The sequence below is a fragment of the Amblyomma mixtum genome, chromosome 8 (assembly GCF_055824585.1).
Source record: "Amblyomma mixtum isolate Tamu chromosome 8, ASM5582458v1, whole genome shotgun sequence".
Taxonomy (NCBI): Eukaryota; Metazoa; Arthropoda; class Arachnida; order Ixodida; family Ixodidae; genus Amblyomma; species Amblyomma mixtum.
Genome location: NC_143019.1, coordinates 10,335,080 through 10,359,765, shown reverse-complemented (window position 1 = coordinate 10,359,765; position 24,686 = coordinate 10,335,080). Strand labels below are relative to the sequence as shown.

Below are 24,686 nucleotides of genomic sequence, written 5' to 3'. Positions count from 1 at the left end.
TTTTCAACAGGGTCTTACCGGGTGGATTTTTTTTAACGTTTACAAATTTTCATTCTGTGAACAGGGGAGGATACCTCGGTTTGGTCTGTGCAGGGGAATTCTACAGCAAGGCGGACATTATGCGCATGACAGTGGCCAACTGTAATATGATTAGTTGACTGAAATTGACTAATAAACTTTTTAATTTTCTATTTTAGGGCACAAGATTATATTGCGAAATTGAAGGCCGTCAGCATCGAAGACAAGCCCAGTTATTTCATTTAGTGGGTTGGCATTGCGGTTCGAAGTTTCGCGCGTCAAAAATACCCTGTGCTGACTTTTCTGCATTGTACATTTACGAAATGGCGTCTCCTCGCGTGATATCATCGCGTGACACAGTAAAAAGAAATTCTTTCATCAGGACTTGAAGAACATTATTCGTAATAACCCAAAGAAATTTTGGTCCATACTGGCACCACACACTCACCGTTCACGAGACATCACCTTGTTTGACGAACGTGGTGCATCTGTTCCCACAGAACTCCGCTCAGATACAATGAATTCATATTTTTCATCGGTGTTCACCCATGAGCCCCCTCAAAATATACCACCAGTTCCCAATTCAAATTTTCCCCAAATGCCCCCCATTCACATTGCAGCGGAAGGCATTGTGAAAATAATTGATGGGCTTAAAACGTCGAAAGCACCAGGCCCTGACGGAATTCCTGCAAAATTTCTTAAGAGCGCTAAAGAAAGTTCTAGCCTATTTCTTCAAGTCATTTTCGAGCAGTCATTGTCTACGGGTTTGCTTCCGAAAGATTGGAAAATAAGCAAAGTTGTGCCGGTGTTTAAAGCAGGTAACAGATCAGATCCCTCCAATTATCGCCCAATCTCTCTTACATGCATTGCCTGTAAGCTTCTAGAGCACGTCATATATTCACATGTCGCATCACACCTCGATCAGAACAATTTCTTTTTTACTAAGCAGCATGGTTTTCGTTCCGGTCTTTCGTGTGAAACTCAGCTATTTGAATTTACCACTGACCTCCACTTAAATATGGACTCTTCATTCCAAACTGACATTATCTTTTTAGATTTTTCTAAAGCCTTCGATCGCGTGCCCCATCTTCGCCTCATGTCTAAACTCTCCGGACTGTCCATTGATCCTCTCGTTTTATCATGGATACATTGCTTTTTAACAGGTCGCTCCCAATACACAGTAATCGACAATCATCCTTCAGGCACTACTAACGTTATCTCTGGCGTTCCCCAAGGTTCCGTTCTTGGCCCACTTCTTTTTCTAATCTTCATTAATGACCTTCCTTCCGGTGTTTCATCCACTATTCGGCTTTTTGCGGATGATTGCATCCTTTATCGTCGCATTGTCACTAACAGGGATCAACTATCGCTTCAGAGTGACTTACACATAATAGAACGGTGGTGTTCCGACTGGCTTATGCAGCTGAATATCTCAAAGTGCCAATTCATGCAAGTATCGCGAAAACGTTCCAACATCAGATCTGCATATTCACTGCTGTCAAACACGGTAACCCAAGTCCAATCATATCGGTACCTTGGAATCACTATCTCCAGCAAATTAACCTGGTCGGAACACATCTTATATCTAGCATCTAGAGCATCAAAATCACTTGGCCTCATCCGAAGATCCCTGTACCTAGCCCCTCCTTCTGTTCGAAAATTAGCATACGAAACATTCACCCGTACCATACTTGATTATGCAGCGGCTATATGGAATCCTCACCAAACATACTTAATTAACACCTTAGAAGCCGTTCAAAACCGAGCAGCCCGTTTTATATCCTCAAATTACAATAGACACAGCAGTATCACCAGTATTAAATCTTCACTTAACATCCCGCCACTAGAGCTCCGACGGAAAATCGCACGACTCTGCCTCTTTCATAAGTTATATTACAATTTTCCTGATCTTCGTGACACATTATTACTAGCTCCCATCAGAACATCGCGCCGCCTGTTTAACCTCCTCAGCATTCAACGTATACATGGATCGACCTTGGCATTTAATAAATCTTTTCTTCCAACTGCAATAGAAAATTGGAACCTGCTACCCGACTACATTGTTAACGAGCGCGACGCTACTAAATTTCGACAGGCATTAATTAATCACTGTACTGAATAAAAGACACTGCTCAAACTTCACCCAGTTACACTTATTCTTTTTCTTGTTGTTGTTGTTGTTACCGCCTAATTCAGCCTTGCGCCCTTCATTATTGACCAACGTTGTATTGTGATGTATCGTTTTTCATTTTATTGTATTGCATTATGTTTTGTTGTATTAACGTATTATTCTCAGTTGCATTTGCTTTGTCCCCCCCCCCCCCTTATGTAATGCCTCAACAGAGGCCTTTAAGGGTAAAATAAATGATGAAATGATGAATGATGAAATCGTTTTCTCTTTTTGCAGCATAATGTTCACAAACTGCGTTTGTATTTGCTGCAATAAAAATTCTGGCGACGCCGTTTTATAAAGTACAGTGCAGGAAAGAGGAGTAGAGCTCAGAAAATCGTATTTTTGGCATTCGGTATTTCGAACCGCAGTGCCGATCCAGAATATTAAATAATTGGGCTCGCCTTCAATGTCGAGGCCTTCAATTCCGCTATGTGATCTTTTGTCCTAAAACCAGAGATTAAAATGTTGGTTACTTAATTACAGCTAAGTAATCATATTTTCGATGAGCTCTGTCACGCACATAATGCCCGCCTTGTTGTACAATCTTACTGCACAGACCATATCGACGTACTTCGCACTATTTTTAAAATAAAATGCCTTTTACGTATTAAAAAAAAAAACACCCGGGTATATTCACACTGTATTGTTCTCGCCCTTCTGGCTATTGCGCCCGTTGTATGGACCTGCAGTGTTTGGTGAATAAATAAAACAGGTGGGATGCGTTAGAAACGTGGCTAATGATGTGATCCACTACTGCTCGAAGCCCTATATCTGCGAATTCATTTGGGAGAACTCTACAACTCTAAGGAAAATGATCAATATTGGGATTTAAATGTGAACATCTTGCTTTTAGTGTTGCGTATCGGTAGTCGAGAAAGCTTCAGTACGCAACGTGGAAATCAGCAAGCCGAAAGCATAGCGGGCCACACAGGTTCACAGCGACATCTCAGATACCGCGCTGTTCTCTTCTGAGCTGTTTTCTGTATCGTTTACAGTCTTGCTCTCAGACTGTGCCAGAGACTGCACATTACGAGAAAATGGTACTCTTTCCCGAAATCCGCATTTTTACGCAGCAACGTTTTCTAACGACTGGTGATATAGGTGGGCCCCAACGAAGGCATGTCAATGCGTTCGACTATGTATACTGGGACTGAACCATTCACACACAAATCTGCGAGCTATGCTGCGCGGTCAATAATTTTCAAGCAGGCTGCCTTACGCACCTTTGTCCATGAGTATGGGAAGTAAGGAACGCTGTATACCATACTCCTAGCATAAAAACTCACTTCTTTCTCACTGTCCACCACATGCAGTACATAAACACAACTAAGACGTACCTCGCTGCAAATACTGTGACATAGCCCCTGTTCCAAGTACTAGCCTGAAAGCGTCTAAATTTGCCATGCGGTTCTGACTAGGCACGTCAGAGGCTACCAAGCCCTCACAATGCCGTAGTTGGTGTTTCCAGTTACCACATTCTCCCTCTGTCTTGAGAATGAATGACTTACTGAGTTCCTAATCGACAAAATGAATGATGATAGCAGTGCTATTGGGCACGGATAAGGTTTTCCACACTTTCTTTTCCTCCCTTTTGCCTCACCTCTTTCTTTGAAATAAAGGTGTGGTAGAAATACCTGTATAAACACGACACTCGGTACTATGATAAAGCCGTTCTTGGTTCAAGCAACGGCGTGTTAGGCAAGTGTGTTTCAGCCCATTTATCAGGCATGACGAAGAGACATCACGTCGGCTCGCACAGTTAAATGCACTTGGCATGAATAACGTGGAGAAGTCCAACTTAGCTTGACTACCAATTTTTAAACTGCAGTTTAGAGGCGACAGCTTGAGCCCTGTAGAAAGCGAGAAACAAGAGGCTTTCTCCCTTTCAGCTGCAGTATTAGTCAAGCACTGTAATTCCATTCAGTGCTAAATGCTTTCGGAAGCATCGATAACCGGGTTATACCATCTAGCTTCCGAAATGCCTGGGAAGCAACCAGTTCGGCAGTGGTCATCATCCCCGAAAACCTGATTGATGACACTGCATGACGAAGGCACTGATTTCTACTTCCCTATCTTATTAGAGAGTGGCCACGTTATTAGATCGTCCGGTATCAAAGCGAAGCTATGTACTGAGGCTTGATTGGACTGGAATTCGAACCACGCACCTCTCTTACTACCGCATCAGCCCCCTGTCTATGTTGTGTGAGACAGTGAGAGGAAGCTTCTGGTGGAGATCGCTGTTCGTGTCACTTAACGAAGGACGAGGGAGATGCTCAGATTTTTCGCAGTTTTTAACGATACGGCAGTGACGATATGTGAGCTTCAGGTCTGAGAGCAGTATACGCCGTTAACAACTGTATTTTCTAGCCAGTACATCTACGGTCCTAGAGGTCGAAATCATTATCGTCATCATCAGCAGCAGCCAGGTTGGGCCTTTGTCCTACACTAAACATACTGGGCAGGGCCGGCTCTGGCCCCGTCTGTCCGCCATCGGTGGCGTGATAAAGATCTGCCAGCAACTGACAGGTGCCCTCACTGCGGCGCTGCACTTGACATTTGTCATGTGCGGCACTTGTTGTGAACGTGCCCAGGCGGTGGAACTGCGAATGTGGTTATGAGAAGTGGACAATGGACAGTTACTACACCGGCAACCTCTGCGACTACCTCAGCGAAACTGGATTCCATTCCCTCTTTCTCAACTTTTGCCTCATGGCACACTTCCGAATGAAAAAAGTGGGTTCATAAAGGCGCAGAAGACGACCGACAGTTCTCTAGTTATGCCCACGTCTACAAGTCTGACAGGAATTTCTTCGGGATTGCGCAAAGTTCCACTGATGTTTGCGTGCAAAACTTCACTGTCTCTTTCGTACGGTAATCGACGCGATGGTTTCGCGGGAGAGTGCCACCGACCTCCCGGCTTACGTTAATGCAACTCCGCTCCACGTGCCTCCAGTCTGACCCCTCCCAGAGGGTTTCGCTTAGAAACTGGTTCCGCAAGGGCACACTTCGTGCGCGGGGACCTTTCTCTCACGTACGAAACTCCGCCAGTACAGCAAACAAGGAAAGGCAGAGAGGTGACGCGCATAGAGGTAGCGCACTCGGCGTGTCTGTCCGGTCAAAACAAGCCGTTTAATCTCACGCTGACGCTTCTTTCTGGACGGCGGGAGTGCGCTTCGGAAGATGTGGCAGTGTAACTGCAACGAGGATGTGATGTGAACACAGTGCCTGCTGAAAGAATTCCCACGGCTTATTTGTTTACGTGCGAATGCAGAAGCTCGTGCTGATGGTGCCGGTGTCGAGTTTCACCTCGTGTGGACGCTGTTAACGCTAACGCTGCTGTTTGATGTTTGTTGGTGTACAACAACAGATATTGTGCCAGTGGTGTTGTGCTCCCGAATTTCCTCATCGACAGCATACGCGTCAGCTGGCGATGTAAGTCACGATTGCTTCAGTGCTTCGAGTAAGAACGAGAAAATTCTGAGGTGAAGACGCTTGACATTTCATCCGTGAAGACATGTGCCCCAACGGTTAATACCTCAATAGCTTACCCACTCTGAGTAAGGCAAACAGGAAGGCAAGAGGAAGTTGTCGCTGCAAGCTCTCTACGTTTGGAGACTTCGCATAGTCGAGGAGACATCAAGAGAGACGTGACATCGGGCGGTGCCCAGAACAACCACTGCTGGTCGTCTCTGAGCGCGAGTTGCCGACAGACCACGATAACTCGGTGCTTGAGAGTATTACAACTAGAACACCGTTGTTGATATTCGTCCAACAAGAAACTACGTCGGTCTGGAGAGCGTTCTGGAGCTTTGATCTCACTCAAGCCCACCTGCATCGATTGTCGGCCTGCATCATCGTCGTCCGCAGTGCAGCTCTAAACCGTGCTTGAACTATTCTCTAGAGGGAAACGCCGCTACGGAACAGGAACTTCAAAGCCCCGCTCGGTGGAATGATTGCGAGAGAGGGGCACCGCTGATGCGTGCAACGAAAACGACGACCGGATAACGCAACCGTTGGCAGTGCGCGATTGTTTGTGTGCTTGAGCTACGCTTCGCTTAGAGGCGGTGCTTAGTTTTCTGTGGAAACTCCTGCTACGAGTGTAACAAGTTTGCAACATGTTCGACTGGAGATCGTTCTTGAGTGCGGCGTGTATACTGCACTTGTTGGCGTAAGTGGAATTTTCTTATCGTTTTATCTTCCGAACGTACTGCGCTCCCGCTCGACTTCATTCAGTGTTCATCGTCTTAAAATATATCTTGCGGCACCACAACACAGCATGGTAAGCAATTGACGTTAACAGAAAGAATGTACGGACCGAAAAACCACTCAGCCGAGCCAAGCTGTGAACGCAATAAACTCGCTCCGTATTCTTACTGGATTAGTGCGTGGTGCGCATGAGCTAAGCGCAAACTTCTATTTTGATGACTTTCATCTGCGTTTTTTTATTTCTAATTGCAAAGCGTGTAAAGTCACAGGGGTTTCCTCATAGCATATAGACGCTAAGTACGCTAATTCGATACAGTCATTCAATTGCGTTTGTTCGATTCGTCCATTTCTCACGAAGGCAAACGGACGAACGGCCTTAAACCTTTGCCACTTTTGAAGGTGCCAATGCGTGGATTATTAGAAGAGAAAAACTAAACACCACAAGCGAATGCGCTCTTGGCTGGACCAGCGACGATGTGTTCGGTTTTGTTGGCCCCTCTTCTGGTGGCGGTGGTGTAAATGTACTGGCGGGATTACACTTAAGTAGGACGTTTGTGAACATTTCAGCGCATGTCAGTAAGGTGTCTTTCAAGTCTGCTGTATGTAAATAAGTGCTGTATTAGGGATTTGTTATCGGTTGTGTTTTCTCATATTGGATTGAGTGAAAATTTGGTCGGCGAACCTTATCAAATACAGTTATGTATACACCGGGTGTTTTGGGCAGCTGGTTAACAAATCTCTATAGTTACCTTTTTAACAGTTACGCACCTGATTACATTAGAGATTTGTTGCTGGTTTTTAGAAATAGCTGTATCAGTTTTTGGAATTTAGAAAACATGGTTACGTTAAGCCCTGTTGCTCAACAAATTTTGCCCACCTTCAGCCTCTTTGGCGCGGGCGCAGCGGAGCATACTAATTCATGCCAGTCTATGGCGCTCGTGTCACGTGACCTTCAATTTACCTTCTGCTACAGTGCACTAGAGTTCACTTCATATAAAACGCGCCGCGGTGGCCCAGTGTCTAGAGCACTCGGCTGCTGTGTCGGAGGACCTGGGTTCAATTCCGGCCGCGGCGGCCACGTTTCGATGGATCCTAAACGGATAATGCGCCCGTCTGCTGTGCGGCTTCAGTGCACGTTAAAGATTGCTATGGGGGCCGAAATCATGCCGGATACCTCCTCTACAACACTGCTTCCTTTCTTTCTTCCTTCCCGGCTGCGCCGTCCGCACTTCGATGGAGGCGAAATTCGGGACCGATGCAGATAGCCCAAATGGGGCTGCCCACATTCGGCTTGCGTTATCTCATGTGGGTAGCGCATGGGGAGAAATGTTAGGTTTTCATTTCAGTTAGCCCCTTCAGTGCTGACGTGAGACCAATGTCGGTTCTAATGGGGCCAGCCCAATTTCGGTTTTCCAACATTTTCCCCACATGATGTCGATGCGGGTACTTTAGGGGCCACCCCAACACCAAGTGCCCCCATTGTGCCCACTGGGCATAATATTAACCACTATTTTCTAATTTTTAAACATTAGCCTTATCTCAGCATCCCACCGGAATTTCCATTGTAAGCACTGAGCCAATACGGCCAGCTGCCAACACGGAGCCCATGTTGGTCCTTGTGCAAGCAGACTACGTTAACCGAGCGATGCTGGGCGTTGCGCGAACAGCCCATGTGCGTGCTCCGAAGTTTAATGACGTATGGAAAGTGTCGGCAGTGCAGTGCATCCTGGTAAGGTGGCACATATATTCCTGGGTAAGGTCTGATCATTTTGCGCAATTTACCTGCGTGAGGGAGCCAAAAACACGTAATTTTTAGTAATCGAGTAAAGTTTCTTAGAATTATATTACATGTCATCTATAAGAGTAAGTTGTGGGTGCGTTTAATAAAAATGAGAGAACTGAAAGAATGCATGTATAATACGATGGATGCACGCTGGTCGGTTTAGCCCCGCTGCAGCCAATGTTGGACCGTCTGCGGCAACGAATCGGCAACCCCATCCGGGCTTGCCGGATTTTTTCTCTTAGAGAGCCCTCATTTGTGTTGCATCTGCCGTAAAGTCTTCAGAAAGGCACCAATGTGGACGACATATAGCCCACATTTACGTTGCATCTGCCCTAAAGAGGATTGAAAGTGGCCGAGCATTATTTAACAAAATTCCACAGCAGCATCCCATTGTTCCAAGCGGCGTTTGCCATCTTTCAGCGGGAAGTGCGTGCATGCATTTGGTGATGCACCGGATGAGAAGCGACGTTTTCATAAGGCTGTGTTATTTGCTCAGGAGCCAAGGTGGTTCATCGACGAAGCTGGGGATTCTTCGACGACAAAAGCGATTCGCAGGTGGGTTCGCAACTGATGTCTCTTAAGCTATTGCCTCCACACTTTTCAGCAATGATTTCTTTACGTTGTGAGCGAAGAAAAAACCTCTTTTGAGTTCCCTGCTGCATGGCGAAGGTATTTATAGGTTATTTCGTACCACGTCAGGTAAAAAAGACGGGTGAGACCTTGTGCTGGTGAAGGCCGTAATTGGAAGCTTGAGTCTTTTGCGATTTTTTTTTGCGCTGTACATAACAATCGACACACTACTGTACTTAGAGATTCTAGTGGGCTTATGTGTAGCTCTCTTGGGTGGAATTTGGCACAGATATCGGCAGGGAATGGCGGAAACTGTGAAGGTTGTGTTTGCACTGAGATCAATGTTTTTCGGAGGCCGACGTGGTGGCTGAGTGGTTATGGGGTTCGTCTGCTGACCCGAAAGACGCGGGCTCGATCCCGGCAGCGGCGGTCACATTTCGATGGAGACGAAATGCTAAAGGCCCGTGCGGTGTCAAGGCATGTCGGAGAAGGCCATGCGGTCGAAATTTTCCGGAGCCCTCCACTACGGTGTCCCTCATAGCCTAAGTCTCTTTGAGGCGTAAAACCTCGTCAAACCATAAAACCGTTTTTCTGGCGCTCTCTGTACATCATAGAGGGCCACATGGTCGCCTTTGTTGACACAAACTGAAATCCTCTCTTTTCTTTCTCCCCCTTTCTGAGGCATCTAGTCGAGTATTACTTGGTTAACTTCCTCACCCTTCGACTTCTTTTCTTATTTCAAATGCTTTTCAATCATTGCATTCCTTTTCCGTCTGGCAACCTTCACAGTGCAGTGCCTCTGACAGGCGCGCGTGTGGGAGGCGGACGGACAGACCGACAGACAGAATTGTGAGCGGAAAAAACATGACACATAGCGGACAAACGGACAGACAGACATGCGGGTGGACACACAGACAGACAGAAAGCCATGCGGATGGACACGCAGACAGAGAGATAGACATGCGGATGGACACGCAGGCAGAAAGATAGCAGAAGGATGGGCGAACAGACAGATAGCGGAAGGATGGGCGGACAGAGATACAGGCAGACATAAATTGACGGACGTATGGAGAGATGTACAGACAGGCAGAGAGGCGCATGGATGAACCAACAGAAAAACAGACACAGACAGGCATATGGACACAGATTACCGGACGCGTATGTACAGAAAGACAGTTAAGCATGCACAAACCGCTTAGTAAAAAAGCGAACACACAAAGGTTAAGAAGCAAGCAGGCACGTTTAAGCAGTTAATTACATATCACTCTTGTTATGGTAAGGTAGGTACTTCCTGCACTAGTTACAGTCCTTGTGCATTGTTCTATGCTGTATTACAACTTTCCCGCACCCTCGACGGATAATTGATGGTTGAGTGATCGAAATTCGGCTAATGTGGTAAAGTCTACAGCGGCCCTTTCTGTGAATTCAAGGTGGAGTCAAAGAACCATTTGTTGAGCATTCACCCAAGAGCAGCCGAGCACCAGGCCGGGGGAAAGATAGTACCCATTGAAAACCGGTGCATGCCCGGCGGCTCTATTGGTCGAACCCCACACTTCCCGCATACGAGGAGGATTCTGAAAGCACTAGGCCGTCGCTGCGCTTTGACGAGGGCATTGACATTACCCGTATGGATAGATAATTAATGGAGTCGAAGAGTTCTACATAGATATATACGGTAGCCGAAATAATCAGGACGCTGATTACGGAGGTTGTGGGGCAGAGGAATTGGACCTCCCGCCGGTAATGAAAAAGGAAGTAAAGAAAGCCTTACAAACAATGCAATGGGTTTCCAAGCGGCTATTGAGGGTTATGTAACAGCAGATTTGTTGAAGGACGCGAGGGAGATTGCTGTAGAAGAACTGGCCAGAATGTATAGGCATTGCCTCATGACCTCGCGCATACCGGAGTCTTGGAGGTACGCTAATAGTATCTTAATCTAGAAGAAAGGTGGCATTGAAGCCTTGAAAAATCACAGGCTGATCAGTTTTTTCTCAGTTGTCTGCAAAGTATTTGTTAAGGTAACCGCTAATTAAAAAAAATCAGTTCAGTCAAACGAAGCACCAAGCCAGCTTTTGTGAAGTCTTCTCGACAATGCACCATATTCACTCCATCAGCCAGCTGACAGAGAATTGCGCAGAATATAACCGCCCCCTATATACATATTCTTCGTAGATTCCGAGCAGGCATTTGACTGAGTGTAAACTTTGGCGTAGATTCTGAGGCAGCAGGCATTTCGTAACCAGGGTGTAGAACAGGCATATGTGAAAGTACCGGTAAATATCTATATAAAAATAATGAAGCCCTAATCAAGAAGTGTTTCAGGAAGGGCGGCACAATCTTTCTGACACTATTCACCGCGTGCGCTACAGGAGGTACTCAGAGGTCTGAATTGCGAAGAACTAGTAAAAAAAGTCACTGGAGAATACCTTAGTAATCTAAGATTTGCTGATTATGCCGAAAACTTAAGTATTGTTCAACAGTTTCGGAGGCAGTGAAGAATCGGAAATTGTCACAGTATACATCTACTTAGTGCGAGTAATGACCGCGGATCCGGACCGCGAGAGTAAAACAACTAAGAGAATAAAAATCGGGTGGAGTGCATTCATTCTGCGGACTCAGGTGATCGTTAGCAGTGTATGAATATCCCTCAAGAGGAAAGTATATATAAGCAGTTGAATCTTACTTGTTCTAACCCATGGCGCGGAAACGAGATGGCTAACAGAAGGGCTGAACTTAAACTGAAGAGAGAGCTTTGGAAAATGATAGGTGTAACCTTAAGAGAGCAGAGTGGGCCAGGAAACAAACGCAGGTTAATGACATCCTAGTCGAGATCAAGAGAAAGAAGTGGGCTTGGGCAGGGCATGTCATGCAAAGACACGATAACCGATGCTCGTTTAGGGTAATGGACTGGATTCCTAGAAAAGGCAAGCGTAGCAGGGGGCGGCAGAAAGTTAGGTGGGCAGATGAGATTAAGAAATTTGCGGGAATAAAGAGGCCTCAGCTGGCAGAGGACAAGTTGAATTGAAGAGGTATCCGAGAAGCCTGTAGTGGGCGTTGTCAGGATGATGATTGTGGCTTTAATTTTAAGAGTAATAGCAACACTGATTTAAATGCTGAGGTTTAACATTCTGAAGAGATGCTCGTGGGCTGTGAGAGACGCCCTAAAAATGTGCTTAGAATTAATTTTGACCAGCCGCGGTTCTTTAAAATGCAGACATCCTACAGTGCAAAAGCGTCTTTGGGTTTCGCCCAACCGAAATTTGACTGCCACGGCCGAGATTCAATCGCGCGATCATCCGCCCACCCACAGAAACCCTTAGCCATGGCGCAACTGTGGCGAGTAAGCAAGGGAGTTACGTAACCGTTTCCCTTCTTGTAATGCAAGGGCGTAAGGCAATAAATGGAGAACAAGCCGCCCATACAACCATGCGGAATGCGGATTGGAGGGGAAAAAATTGTTTTTATGCAGTCAGGCGAAACTGGTTAATGCATGCATGCTGCATGCACTGGAATAATATCAGCTTACTTACTAGACATAGGAAACGCGGAAATAATTTTTTTCCTCCGCAATTACGAATCCAGCAAAGTTTTGACCATGACTATACTACATTTCTTCACTTCGGTAAACCGTACGCAGAAAAAAAGAAAGAAAAGGAAGTGAACAAATTTCAAACATCATAGACAGCGGTGATTTGTGGATGAAAACGACAAACAGAGTCGAACGTTTTGGGAAACTGAGGTTTGAGAGGCGGGGGAGGTTCCGAAGGGTAAAAGCATCGGAGGGGAGCGCTCGTCCGGAATATCGGGGCTTGGTCACGCATGGTTGGCCCGGCTTTAAAGAGACGGTGCTGGTCGCTTACGAAACGACCGCGGGGGATGAACCCGGTTACGCCCGGAGCACGTTCGGCGGGGCGGAGACCGAGCTTCGCACGCATGGATCAGTGCTCGCCCGTTCGTGCCATCTTTGAACGAGATTACGAGGAAATTTTGCATGCGCCATTTAGTTTTCAATATCATCGGTCTCCCGGCGCAGTTATAGTTGGGAAGCAGAGATTTATTCCCAAACTTGCGCAAGGTACGAAGCATAAGCAAATCAATGCCGAAGGCGCCATTTTGTTTTCTTGCGCAGTAGTTCACACGTGGCCTAGCCCCATGTTCAAAAAAGAAGCGAAATTGGACAAAGTTTAGTGAAATGCAACCCCCTGGTCGCTTGCAGCAAGTACATGAGTATTTTTTACTGGACGGGAGTTTAATCCTTTAGTTAAATTAAAAATGATTTGATGTTATTGGCGCCAGGGCAGATTGTCGAAACCAGGCCAAAGTGTTTTGTTGTCTACGTAGGATGAGGTTAAAGACGTGGCTTAGGAAGCATTCCACTGGAGGGTGGACTCTTCTCGCTTGAATTGCAGTCTTCACAGACAAAAAATACCCCAGACAAGGGGTGGGGGAGGGGGGGGGGGGGTTACCACTTCTTTCGCAGTAAAAACAGATTTCAGCGCTGCATTTGCAACCGGCCCTTGAAAAGACATTAAGGAAGCCGAGTGCGACCTATTAGTTCCGAAGCATTGTGCCTTAGTTGTAAATAAATGAGATTTCTTTACCCAACTGGCGTTTCATAAACATTTCAGCGTGGGCATACGAATTACGAGACAACACGTAAGACGAAAGAGTCGACGAAGCTAAGAACAAACGCAGAACACCCGAGAAGGTTGACAAAGATCAAAAGGACAAGACACGGATTTGCCGTTTTCAGGGTGTATAACATTCCTGCGAAGACTGAGCAAAGCCAGTTGGGAGAAATTTCAGGATTGTGCACTGAAAGCCTGCATAACGGCTGCTGCAGCTTGCTGATATGCATTATCAGCAAACTGCGCGAAACCTAGCCTTCCATCACATGATCTACGTTCACTGAGCCCAGAGCCCCTACTGACCTCACCCTACCTCCAGCGCTCTGGATATAAAGTAAAAGCTTTATTTGTTTTATTCTTGCCTCATCATCGGTGCTCAGTGAATACAGAATAGTCTCGGTAGACACCGATCCTGAAAGCGAAAAGCAAAGATCGTGTAAAGGCAAAGCTAGAATAGATAAGCGAAATTTGTGATGAAATTCCCTAAGTGGTCGGTTAAACCCCGAAGGAAACCACTCTTCGTTTTCTTTCACTTCTCTTTTTTTTTTCTCTCCTTATCGCGCTTTGCTCCGTGGCTCCCAAAGACAGCTAATGCACCGTGAAAGTGGGTTCCTTCACTTTGGGTTTACCTCGTGCTGTCGCGAAGATATCAGCAACGCATGCCTGGAGTGCACGCGAAAACCGTTTCTAAAACCGTGCACGCTTTTGGAAGCTTGCGGGGTAGCGTCACCAACGAACCAAGGGACGAGCTCTTGAACTATTTCTCACCTAAAAGAAGAGTTGGTTTTTACGTCATAGGTGTGGTCGGTGTCGTCAGCGTTCGCGATTGGTCAGCGCAAGGGCTCTCGCCATTCGCGGAAATGTCACCCTAAAATACCGAGAGCTCAGCGAATCTGGTCACTCAATGGACCTCTTTGGCTGCACGTTCTGCAGTACTGCACACATTTAACGGCTTAAAGAGGAGATTGGAAGGGGGTCGCTATAACGGCTCTAACCTCTAAGCGCTCACTCAAGGGAGCCGGACGTCGTGGTCGATGTCCTCTTAACCTTAACGAGGGACCTGTTGGTGCACGCTCAAGTGGATCCGCGTGTATAGCGATGACGTCATCGCGCATGCGCGCCCTTTCTGAAAATAGAGAAATGATGATAGGATCATATACCTTTCAGGTCGAGCTTTCTGGTTTTTGTTGCTTTTTCTTTTTTTTTTCCAGATCCCTTTTTTATGTCGTGGGATGATCATTCGGGTAGAGAACGGCATTATGCGGGGCTGTTATAGCCGATAACGGGAGATGGGCGAGTCGTGCCTCGTTTCATAACCTTTCCGCAAATGGAAGCCACTGCGCCAGTTCGATTAATTCTTTGCAGTGCTCGACATATTACGCAAGGTACAGACTGTAAAGATGTACAGCATGGTAAGTTCTCGCTGGGGATCGCAAATGAATATCACATGGTCTTAGTGTGACACAAACCGCACATCCCGCCATATTACTGAAAACAAAACGAAAATCGGAGCTGCCATTAAATGAAGCAGGCCGTTTGTAAGATTACTTACTATAAATCGAAACATTTTCTGCGAGACTACCTGAAATTTTAAAGGAGCTCATGGCTTCATGAGCTGAATGTCAAATGATTTTAAAATTTCCTATTCATTTGTTGCTTATGTTGGAATATGTGCGCACAGTTTGGTTGTTCGTAGACATTCTGAATACAACTTCTTATGCAAACTGCAACAAAGTGCGAGTGCGTATGAGATTATATTTATCAGTTATTTTACAGTGCCGAGATTTTAACGAGAAAATGCTCAAAGTTCAGAAGTTTATTGACGTTTTCATTGTCTCATCATTAGTTGTCTCACCTTCGCGATGCATTTGATTGGAAGGGTCGTGCACACCTTTCAAACCATCAATTCACTTAAGTGCTACAATGCTTTAATGACATGCGCATGTCTGCGGAGTTTATGACAAGGTTATGAACTGGGGAGCATCAGGCAGGTTATCAGGTAACTGTTGGAGAAGGCCTCCTCGCTTTAATCTACATATAACCGCGTCTCGCTTTTGCGGCGGCCACCCTATGCATGAGCACTCCATAATATTATCTCCCCATCCATCCAATTTACCTTTTCCTTGGGACTTGCTACTGCTGCTTTAAAGGCATTCACTCGACGCACTCCAGGCCTCCACGAATGTTTGCCAGTGTTCCTCAGGAGAAAAGTATACAACTGTATCTTACCGGTAATCACCTACGGGGCAGAAACGTGGACGCTAACGAAAAGGGTTCAGCTTAAGTTAAAGACAACGCAGCGAGTTATGGAAAGAAAAATGATAGGTGTAACGTTAAGAGACCGGAAGCTGGCAGTGTGGACGAGAGAACAAACGCGGGTTAATGACATCTTAGTTGAAATCAAGAGGAAGAAATGGGCTTGGGCAGGGCATGTAATGCGAAGGCAAGATAACTGCTGGTCCTTAAGGGTAACGGAGTGGATTCCAAGAGAAGGCAAGCGTAGCAGGGGGCGGCAGAAAGTTAGGTGGGCGGATAAGATTGAGAAGTTTGCGGGAATACGATGGCCGCAGCTGGCAAAGGAGAGGGATAATAGGAGAGACATGGGAGAGGCCTTTGCCCTGCAGTGGGCGTAGTCAGGCTGATGATGATGGCTAGACGGAGGGGTTTGCAGACAACAAAATCGTCTTTTTCACAAGATGTGGCGTCCTCTGAGGAGTAATGAAAATTCGTCTGCTACTGGTTGAAAACAAATGAACGTGGGGGATGAAGGCGCTTTTTTTCTCCCCTCCTCCATCAAATTGTATTTGATTTGGTGGAAATAAAGCATTATTATTATTATTATTATTATATTATTAACTGCACCTGCGAATAGGCAAGTGTATGGGCTTGACAGGTGCCGACATCTGTCTCACGCATTTGTCCCTAACATAAACTGTGCAAGTGAAGTAGGAGCTGGCTGTTCCTTTTCAGCATAGAGATTCTTAATACGGCTAGAGGGAAAGCCGGCTTAGGTACACTTCATCCACCATGGAGAGGCGCAGGAATGCCGGGAAGACGCACAATAAAAAAGCGCGCTAAAAAGCTACGGGACATGAGCTACCTCAATCTGTGTATTTATAATGGAAGCGTGTGATTGTACAGGGTTTTAGTGTTACAAGAGCGCTTTTTTCGGCTCAGCATTGTCACCGGTGTAGTACATCAGAATACAGCTAAGAAGTGCTAACTAGCAGGATGATTAACTAATACTGAATAGTTATATTTTTAACTATTGCCGATAGGCACTTTAACTATTGAGAGGCGTGTAGCCCACCGTAAGAAATATCCGTATCAGATTTTAGAATTTCGAAAACGCTGTTACCCTCGGCGCTGTGGTCCAAGAAATTTTGGCTACATCGCGCCAAAATACATGCGCTTTCGAGAAGCTTGCAGGCAAAGCAACCTTTCCAGTGCACGTAATTCGTCGAAGTAGACAAAATTTGCTGCGCCGCCGCGCCGAAGGTAACCGCATTTTCGAAACTATGAAAACTGATATAGATATTACTTACAGTAGGCTACAAACCTTTCAGTAATTGAGGAGCTTAAAAGTGACAGTTAAAAAGTTAACCATTCAATAGTAGCTAACTAGCCTGCAAGTTAGCAAGTCTTAGCTGTATTCTGATGTCCTACACCGCTAACAGTCATCATCATCATCATCAGCCTGACTACACCCACTGCAGGGCAAAGGCCTCTCCCATGTCTCTCCAATTAACCCTGTCCTTTGTCAGTTGCCGCCACTGTATCCCCGCAAACATCTTAATCTCATCCGCCCACCTAACTTTCTGCCGTCCCCTGCTACGTTTGCTTTTTCTTGGAATCCACTCCGTTACCATTAAGGACCAGCGGTTATCTTGCCTTCGCATTACATGCCCTGCCCAAGCCCATTTCTTCCTCTTGATTTCAACTAAGATGTCATTAACCCGCGTTTGTTCCCTCCCCCACTCCGCCCTCTTCCGATATCTTAACGTTACACCTATCATTTTCCTTTCCATAGCTCGCTGCGTTCTTTTTAACTTAAGCTGAACCCTCTTTGTTAGCCTCCACGTTTCTGCCCCATAGGTGAGTACCGGTAGGATACAGCGGTTGCATACTTTTCTGTTCAGGGATATTAGTAAGCTACCATTCATGATCTGAGAGAACCTGCCATATGCTAACAGTACTATGCCGAAAAAAGCGTTCTTGTAACTCAAAAAGCCGGTTTTTAGAAATCATGTAATATCTTAGGGGAAAAAACCTGCATATCAATGAGGCGGATGGGGAGTAAGAGCGGAACACGCTGGAGGAACGCAACATGAAAGGGAAGGCAAACGCAGGGTTCAACAACATCTGAACAGATCTAGAAAGACGCTCTCATTTTTATGTAACGTTAACGATGGGGCGCTATCACATACCATCCCACTTTTCTGATATGATAGACGTCGACAAATTCAGATATCACGACTTTGCTCCTGCGCAATATACTAGTTTCCTAAATCCTTGCTTCACATTTTGTTCTTTTGTTGCCTAACACATTCCTTAAATAATATTGGCAAGCTGCTATTCAATACATGAGAGTACCCGCCCACTGAGCGCAAGCGCATTTTTATTTCTGGGCTAATTTCTTTCTCATGGTCCGCACCTACCGGCACTACTGAGCCCATACAGATGAATGTATACCGTCCCTCACTCTTCCTAGGACGAGATTGCCTGCAATGAACTTTTTTTTTGCGCAAATGCTGGTTATCTATTTAGTTTTTTTTTTCACAATAATTGTTAGGCATGCCTTTGTCCTTTCCAACATGCCTGAAGATTTCCTGGTTTTCATCTTGTGGGTTACTGTGCAGGCGAAATTCATCAGGAAATATGAAGTTGCTCAGGTACACCCTATAACTTCTGCACCTAATTATTCCCTAGTAATTCAGTTACCACGTGTAGACATACATTAAACAAAAACGGAGGCTATGTCTCCCTGCTTGACTGCTTTATATGTAATTTAAATGAGAAGATAACATTTGGAAATACAAAAAAGCGAAGAAACAGGTTAGCAAATGAGGAATTTTAAAAGCGGTTCGATTTTGCATTTATGCAGAATTAAAAATTTCACTTGTCACTACTTTTCAGCTTGGGTTATCTGGCAAGGACAAAACTTGGTTAAGGCATATTTCTCAGTAATAATGAAACAATTATCTAATGCGTTTGAAGGCTTTGTAATCAATATAAGCCAATTAATTGGTACTTTTTGCAAAATGAAACACCTTGTATATAATTAAAGAAATGAAGTGAGCTCAACTGTTTTCTGGTTGCAACATGTCAATGACGGGTATTTCTTCTTCGCATGCGCGGCCAGCCTGTGTTCCGGCGGCTAATGAGATCCCGCAGAAGGTGGAGGCGCACCATTCCGCGTGGATCTACACTGACCCGCAGTCCCTGGTCAGCGTGTTCGCCCGCTACAACGAGAACTACACCCACTCCCTTGTAAAGATCGGCGACGAAATGCTCACCATCAAGGAGAAGTTTCTCAGGGATGGCTTGTGTAAGTTGCATTTTCGTAGCGATAGCTACACTACGCCAGCTGCTTCGCGAGGTCAGCGTGGCTGCGCACTGAGCCGTGGCACCATCGCTCCGCCAGCTATGTGCATGCGCGGAGTGACGTCAATGCCCGCAGCTGGTGTGCGCGCCCAACACCACCTAGAACGCGCGCCTTCATTACGCTAGCATTTCGAGCCTTCAGCGTGGCTGCGCCGTGACTAGTCACGTGGTTGGTCACGTGGTGCGGAGCAGCGAAACCGAGTGGGGGAGGAGTGGAGAGGGGGGGGGAGAGTGAACCAACGTCCAGGAAGGGAGATAAAGAAGGAGCGCCCAGCGAAACGGAGCGGCGATAGACTGACTTAGCTATTCGACTGAGCGAGTTCCACTCGGCCAGCTGTAGCTATCGCGTCACTCCAGGTTTAACCAGAGCTAAATCACAGCCAATTTGTTTTTTGCGCATGGATTATGGTTTTTATAGCGCTGCAACCATGAAGTGAACTGCGGGTTCTGTACTATTCTAATGTCCATTGTGGTCCACGTCGATTAGTTGGAGCAGCGTATACTGGGGTAACGGATGTGAGACGTGAGCGGCTCCTCCATTCCTGCATCGTCATCTCCTCTGAAACTGTACTTGCTATTGGATAATAATTGCGGTGCAAAATGAACATTGCAGAACTGGGCCTACAAATTTCTAATCTTATATGGCCACCTTATTTTCTGACTTCCCCTGATAAGTTTCATATCAATAGCTCTTAAACACCTATCCCCACGGTTGAGCGACGGCGTTATTGTAGTATTTGTAGCAGTAGTCAGCTTAACCGGAGGGTGATAACCTTGTTAACGAATGGTTACCGTGGATAGAGGAGGTGTAGTGCGAGAGCTGGAATGACATCACCCATAACTTCACTGGAATGAACCATGGCAAAGCACCACTCTGAGTTTTCCGATGTGGCGTCATGTCTGAGAGCGTAGTTATTTTTTCTTATAACATCTTCTACCGCTGTTATAACCTCGCGAACACGTGCACATACTTCGTCTATCATAATAAGGCACTGCTTCAACGCCTGCAACGCATCTGCAGCCACTACTCAGCTCACATGGCTTCTCGTATCCAACATTCTTGGAGAAAAGTTTTGAATATTTTAAAAGTGCAAAGTACTGGTACAGAAATATTGAAGGTAATACTACATTATTTCTATATGCAGCAAAATATTTCTTTCATAGCGCTTCCATCACTCACATCGAGCAGTTAAGACTGACATAAGAAATCAATGGGGAACGCTTTTGACCACCGCAAAAACATTAATAGCAAAATCATTCAAGTCTGCCGACGGTGGAAGATCTAGGGATGTATTGTTTGTTATAGTGAAATCTTACAATATATAAAAAATTGTGCTCAAAAACTTTTTCCATTCAAACACACATTTGTCTAGAATTGCCTAGAATCAAGGATTGGGAGAGCAGTGCTACTTGAAGGGCGAGTATTTCCGGAGATTAAAAAGGCTGATGTAGAGCTATGTATGCATGTATGCGTCATGCTGTCAAATTCTGTGCCTCAGTATATCTCAAAATGAAAATATTCCAGCGGCTGTTGCTGCATCTCGCGTTACACAGTGATAACCATCCAGTGAGTTTTTTTTCCTTCCTCTCCTTGGTATCCACTGAGTTATCTGTGATGCGCCATACTTTAGTTGCCCACGTCCTACTTGCGAAACAGCAGCGTTCAAAGCTCTCTACGACATTTCGGGGCACGAACAACGTCTTTTGAGATGACGTTCGACAGCTTGGGGCGGCCCTAAAAAACCTGTACAATAAAGAATACGTAATGATCAGTATTGTGAAAGTCATCTGATGTGAACGTCGCATCTGGAACCGAGATTGAAACGTAACTACACACTTCTAAGAGACGACGACTACAGTTTCACTTGAATGCGCCATCCGCATAACTGTACGCAGGGACGGAGCGGATTCTGATCAAGATGTTCAAGACGCCGCCCGGCGAGCTGCTGCTGGTGCAGTCGTCCAGCAACGTAGTCCACGTGGATCACAACAGGGCCGCGCATGACGTGACTTACATCACCTGCCTGGGAGTTGCGCCTCACGACCGCAAGGTGGGAGGTGAGTTGCGGTGAAAAATTTGGACGCCATTGGCGGTTAGAATTATAAACGAGGTTTATTGAACATATGGCTCCGGAATTAATAACTGGTGGCCTTTTGGGGTCACAGTTTGGACACCAGTGAATAGGCTGCCGGCTGAAGGATAAGGCTATAGTAGGATGCAGCTCATGATTGAAACGACTTTTCCTTTTCAAAGGACCCCAATCCAGCCAATGGCGTCGGCCTATTCTCATGAACCTGCTAGCGACACAATACAGAGAGTGGCGTGAGAGTGGGGAGGGGGGAGAGCGACTGTCCCCGATCACGGAGAGAGGGAACTTATCCTCTTTCATTAGCCACTCCCTGCATTGTTACGTTAGGAGGCTCATGTGAATTGGCCGATGCCACTTTCTGGGAGGAAGAGGTTCTTTGATGGGGAAAAGCGGCTTCGTTCTTGAGTTTTATCCGATTATAGGCACGGCATGCATAAAGCCACTGTAAGAGTGGAGTGGTCAATGACTCTATGGAATTCCGTTTGGTCAGAAATACGATAAATGTCAGAAAGCAGCGAATATTCAATGACTGACCGGGGGAAAAGATGCAGATGTCGCGTTTCGTAACAAGGAAATGCTGAGGGTTACCTAACACCATTTTAATCTTTCGACCACATCATTCATTGCAAAGAAACTAGCAATTGTTAATCGCTGGTGGAGTCCTTCACCTTGATGACGATTTCAGCTGGCTGACGGACGCTAAAATTGTGGGACTTCGGTCCCGACCTTCACCTTGGTAAACATCAGGTAACTCCTAAAATATATACGAGACACAGGGTTTAGCACCACATCGCAGACTGACTGTGGCTTTTCTGTGTTGTTACGGAATAAAGGAGAATGTGGCCATGTTCGGAACTACCAACTGAACTTTCATTGCTCTTCTTTTCCTCTTTCCCTCTTCGCTATCCCCTTGCCCGCGTCTAGGGTAGCCGATTAGGCAGTGCCTGGTTAATTTCCCTGCCTTATCTTCTTTTGTCTCTCTCTTTGATTAGGCTGATGACGATGTCTGTGGTGACGATGAGTGAGATGATTACAATGCCTTTAGAGTACATGTTGCTTCTTCAGCTGGTGACTAACAAAGCAAGCGATCAACAAATTACACGACTGCAACAGGCGCCGGAACAGGCGCCGCTCGTCGTGAAAGGACCCCGTATTTACACCGGCAAGCTAAGACTAAAAAGCATGCATTGCTTCGCCATCTTTTTCGTTACACTAATAATAAAAAGTGGCGCTTATGGACCGCAGCTTGCCGGTCCTCAAGATCAGTGTTGAGCCTGCCCCGTTTCACTTTATGCCATGATCTCACGTGGGCGATGGGACACACGCTCTCCCACCGTAGTCCGGTGTGAAGTTATCGTTGAAGAGCGTAGATTGCTTTGGAGTTTTACTGAGTTAATGAATGCTGCAGTATATTTTAGTTTTCCATTACTGCCTACTCGCGCCCTGAAAATAGTTAATAATGGTCGACATAAGAGCAACGATGTCTTAGAAGACAGCTTTCATATTGCCTTATCTTACACGTCTTAGTACAGAAAAGGCCTAAAGCGGTGATAGATACCAAAGTTACACTGTGGCCAACTGTACCAATTTTTGCTCCCGTGAAAATCAAATCCGCGACTTCTTTGTGTATGTTGGAGTTTGTTCGGCAGCGAAGTGCGCATTTATTACATCGATGCGTTGCTATATAGAGCCTTATAGTCCTTCTCCAGACATAGCTGGTTGCTCGCGATCACGGCAGAAGGCGAGCCGCACTCGAAGGCGATGAAGGCACCACGAGGCGCATGCACACTGCGTCCGGAGACGGCGAAGGTAGCGCAAGGAGTGTGAAGAGGGTGGCCATCATCGGCTCCATCATCGTCTACCTCCTCCTCGGTAGCCGATGATAAAGCGTCGAAGCCGTTGTCTTCCGCTAAGAGCGAACAGGTCCGATTCGAAGTGGAACGTGTACCCGCTCCAAGTGCCCTAGTTCGCGCCGCTGAATAGCGTGATTTCACGCTTCATTGCCCCCAGACTGCAATTTATGCAGATGCGTAGACTGGATCATGGTTTCGTTACGAATGACATCCGCGCGCAGGTGGTGAATGCTATGCGTCCGCAAGAACCGAAAGACGCCAAGTACGAACGCAGCAGTCGTCAAGCGAGCGCTTTAACGTTTGTTGAAATTAGATAATCCAGTAATATGCATTGTGGGGCTAGTTGGTTCATACTCAGATTTCTTTTATGCGCACAGAAAGACGACACAATAAAACAAGGTAGACAGGATGGAGCGCAATTAGATGAAAGGAACGCGCCATCCGTTCTTTACTGGTGAGGCAAATGGCGTCAGCAGTGGTTTTCTATAAAAATTAACAGTGACGCCTATTTACGAGGGCGAGACAAAGGAAAGTCAGCCAACCCACTCCGTGCAGTAATGGTTTGGTCACTTATTTGCGAGGCATGCGCGTTGTACACAGACATCCCTTATTTACGAAAGTGACACGCGGGTGTGAGGATAAGTGTTTTTATTGCTCTCTTGCACTAGGTTGAACACGGTTGCGGGTCGTAAAGGACGCTCCAAAAGTTGAACAGCGTGGTGTAGTGAGGTTCTTGACAGCTGAAGGTGTTTCCCAACGAGAAATCAGTCGCCGTTTGGCTGCCGTGTACGGTGAACATTGCATTTCATTGGCCACTGTGAAGCGTTGGAGCAAGCGGTTCAAAGAAGGGCGTGAAATTTGAAAATACGATCCAAGACCGGGTCAAAGCTACTGTGCAATCACCCCCAACACAACTGCAAAGGCGGATGAGCTGATTACACAAGAATGGAGAATAAGCATCGATGAACTGGCAGAGCGGGTGAATATCAGTCACGGTTCGGTTCACACCATAATTCACGGCCATTTTGGTTATCTGTTGCGACTTCCATATTTTCGGGCAATTGAAAAAAAGCAGCTCCAGGGAACCAGATTCGTGTCGGACGATGACGTGAAAGAGTCAGTTACGGACTTTTTGAACCAGCAACCCGATGAGTTTTACGAGACAGTAATCACGCGACTCATCAGTCAGTGGGACAATTGTCTAACTGCTCATGGAGACTACTTTTAAATAAAGCACCCCGTTTGCCATATATTCGCATTGGCTCACTTTCATTTGACTCGCCCGCGTACATTATGGGTTAACAGTGCGATAGCATTCGAAGCTGTTGATGCCTTTACCAATAGTGACGGCACTTCTGATCCAGTCATATCAGTTCTGTCCAACCAGCGAACGTTTTCCGGTCTGAGGACGACTTTTTTCTCGAGCCAATCAGCGAACTTTATGACCGACGATACGTGTCCCGATGAGGCTTCTATTGCGATCGCAGCTTGCATGAGAGGAGCGAGAAAAGCGTCTTAGCTGCCGTCCGATAAAGAACATCGCAGAACTCCTGCTGCTTCTTTCTAACTGGTACCAATGAGCACCGCAGTGAAGTTCAATGAGGTGACGTGAACAACGTGGTGACGTGCCTGCAGCAAACAGCTTCACTCCAAATTAAGCCACGCATAAGCATTGGCGAAACTGTTTGTGATTACGCATTCATAGCTGAAAAGATTGCATTCAAAATTTTTCTCGCCACCCGATTCAAACTTGTGACGTCT

General features: G+C 46.1%; 1 protein-coding gene across 2 annotated transcripts in view; it reads left to right on the top strand.

Moving 5' to 3' along the window:
• Positions 1 to 5,266: 5,266 nt before the first annotated feature.
• The window catches only part of LOC149331294 (venom prothrombin activator nigrarin-D-like), a 31,323-nt gene continuing 11,903 nt past the window's right edge, over positions 5,267 to 24,686 (top strand). The window contains exons 1-4 of one of the 2 annotated variants that reach the window (XM_089556434.1): positions 5,267 to 6,359; positions 8,677 to 8,735; positions 18,741 to 18,926; positions 20,879 to 21,040. In XM_089556434.1, coding sequence (XP_089412560.1) covers positions 6,307 to 6,359; positions 8,677 to 8,735; positions 18,741 to 18,926; positions 20,879 to 21,040 — 460 coding nt within the window. In that variant the 5' untranslated portion in view covers positions 5,267 to 6,306. The remainder of the gene's footprint in view (positions 6,360 to 8,676; positions 8,736 to 18,740; positions 18,927 to 20,878; positions 21,041 to 24,686) is intronic. The other variant, XM_089556435.1, reaches the window with a different exon arrangement.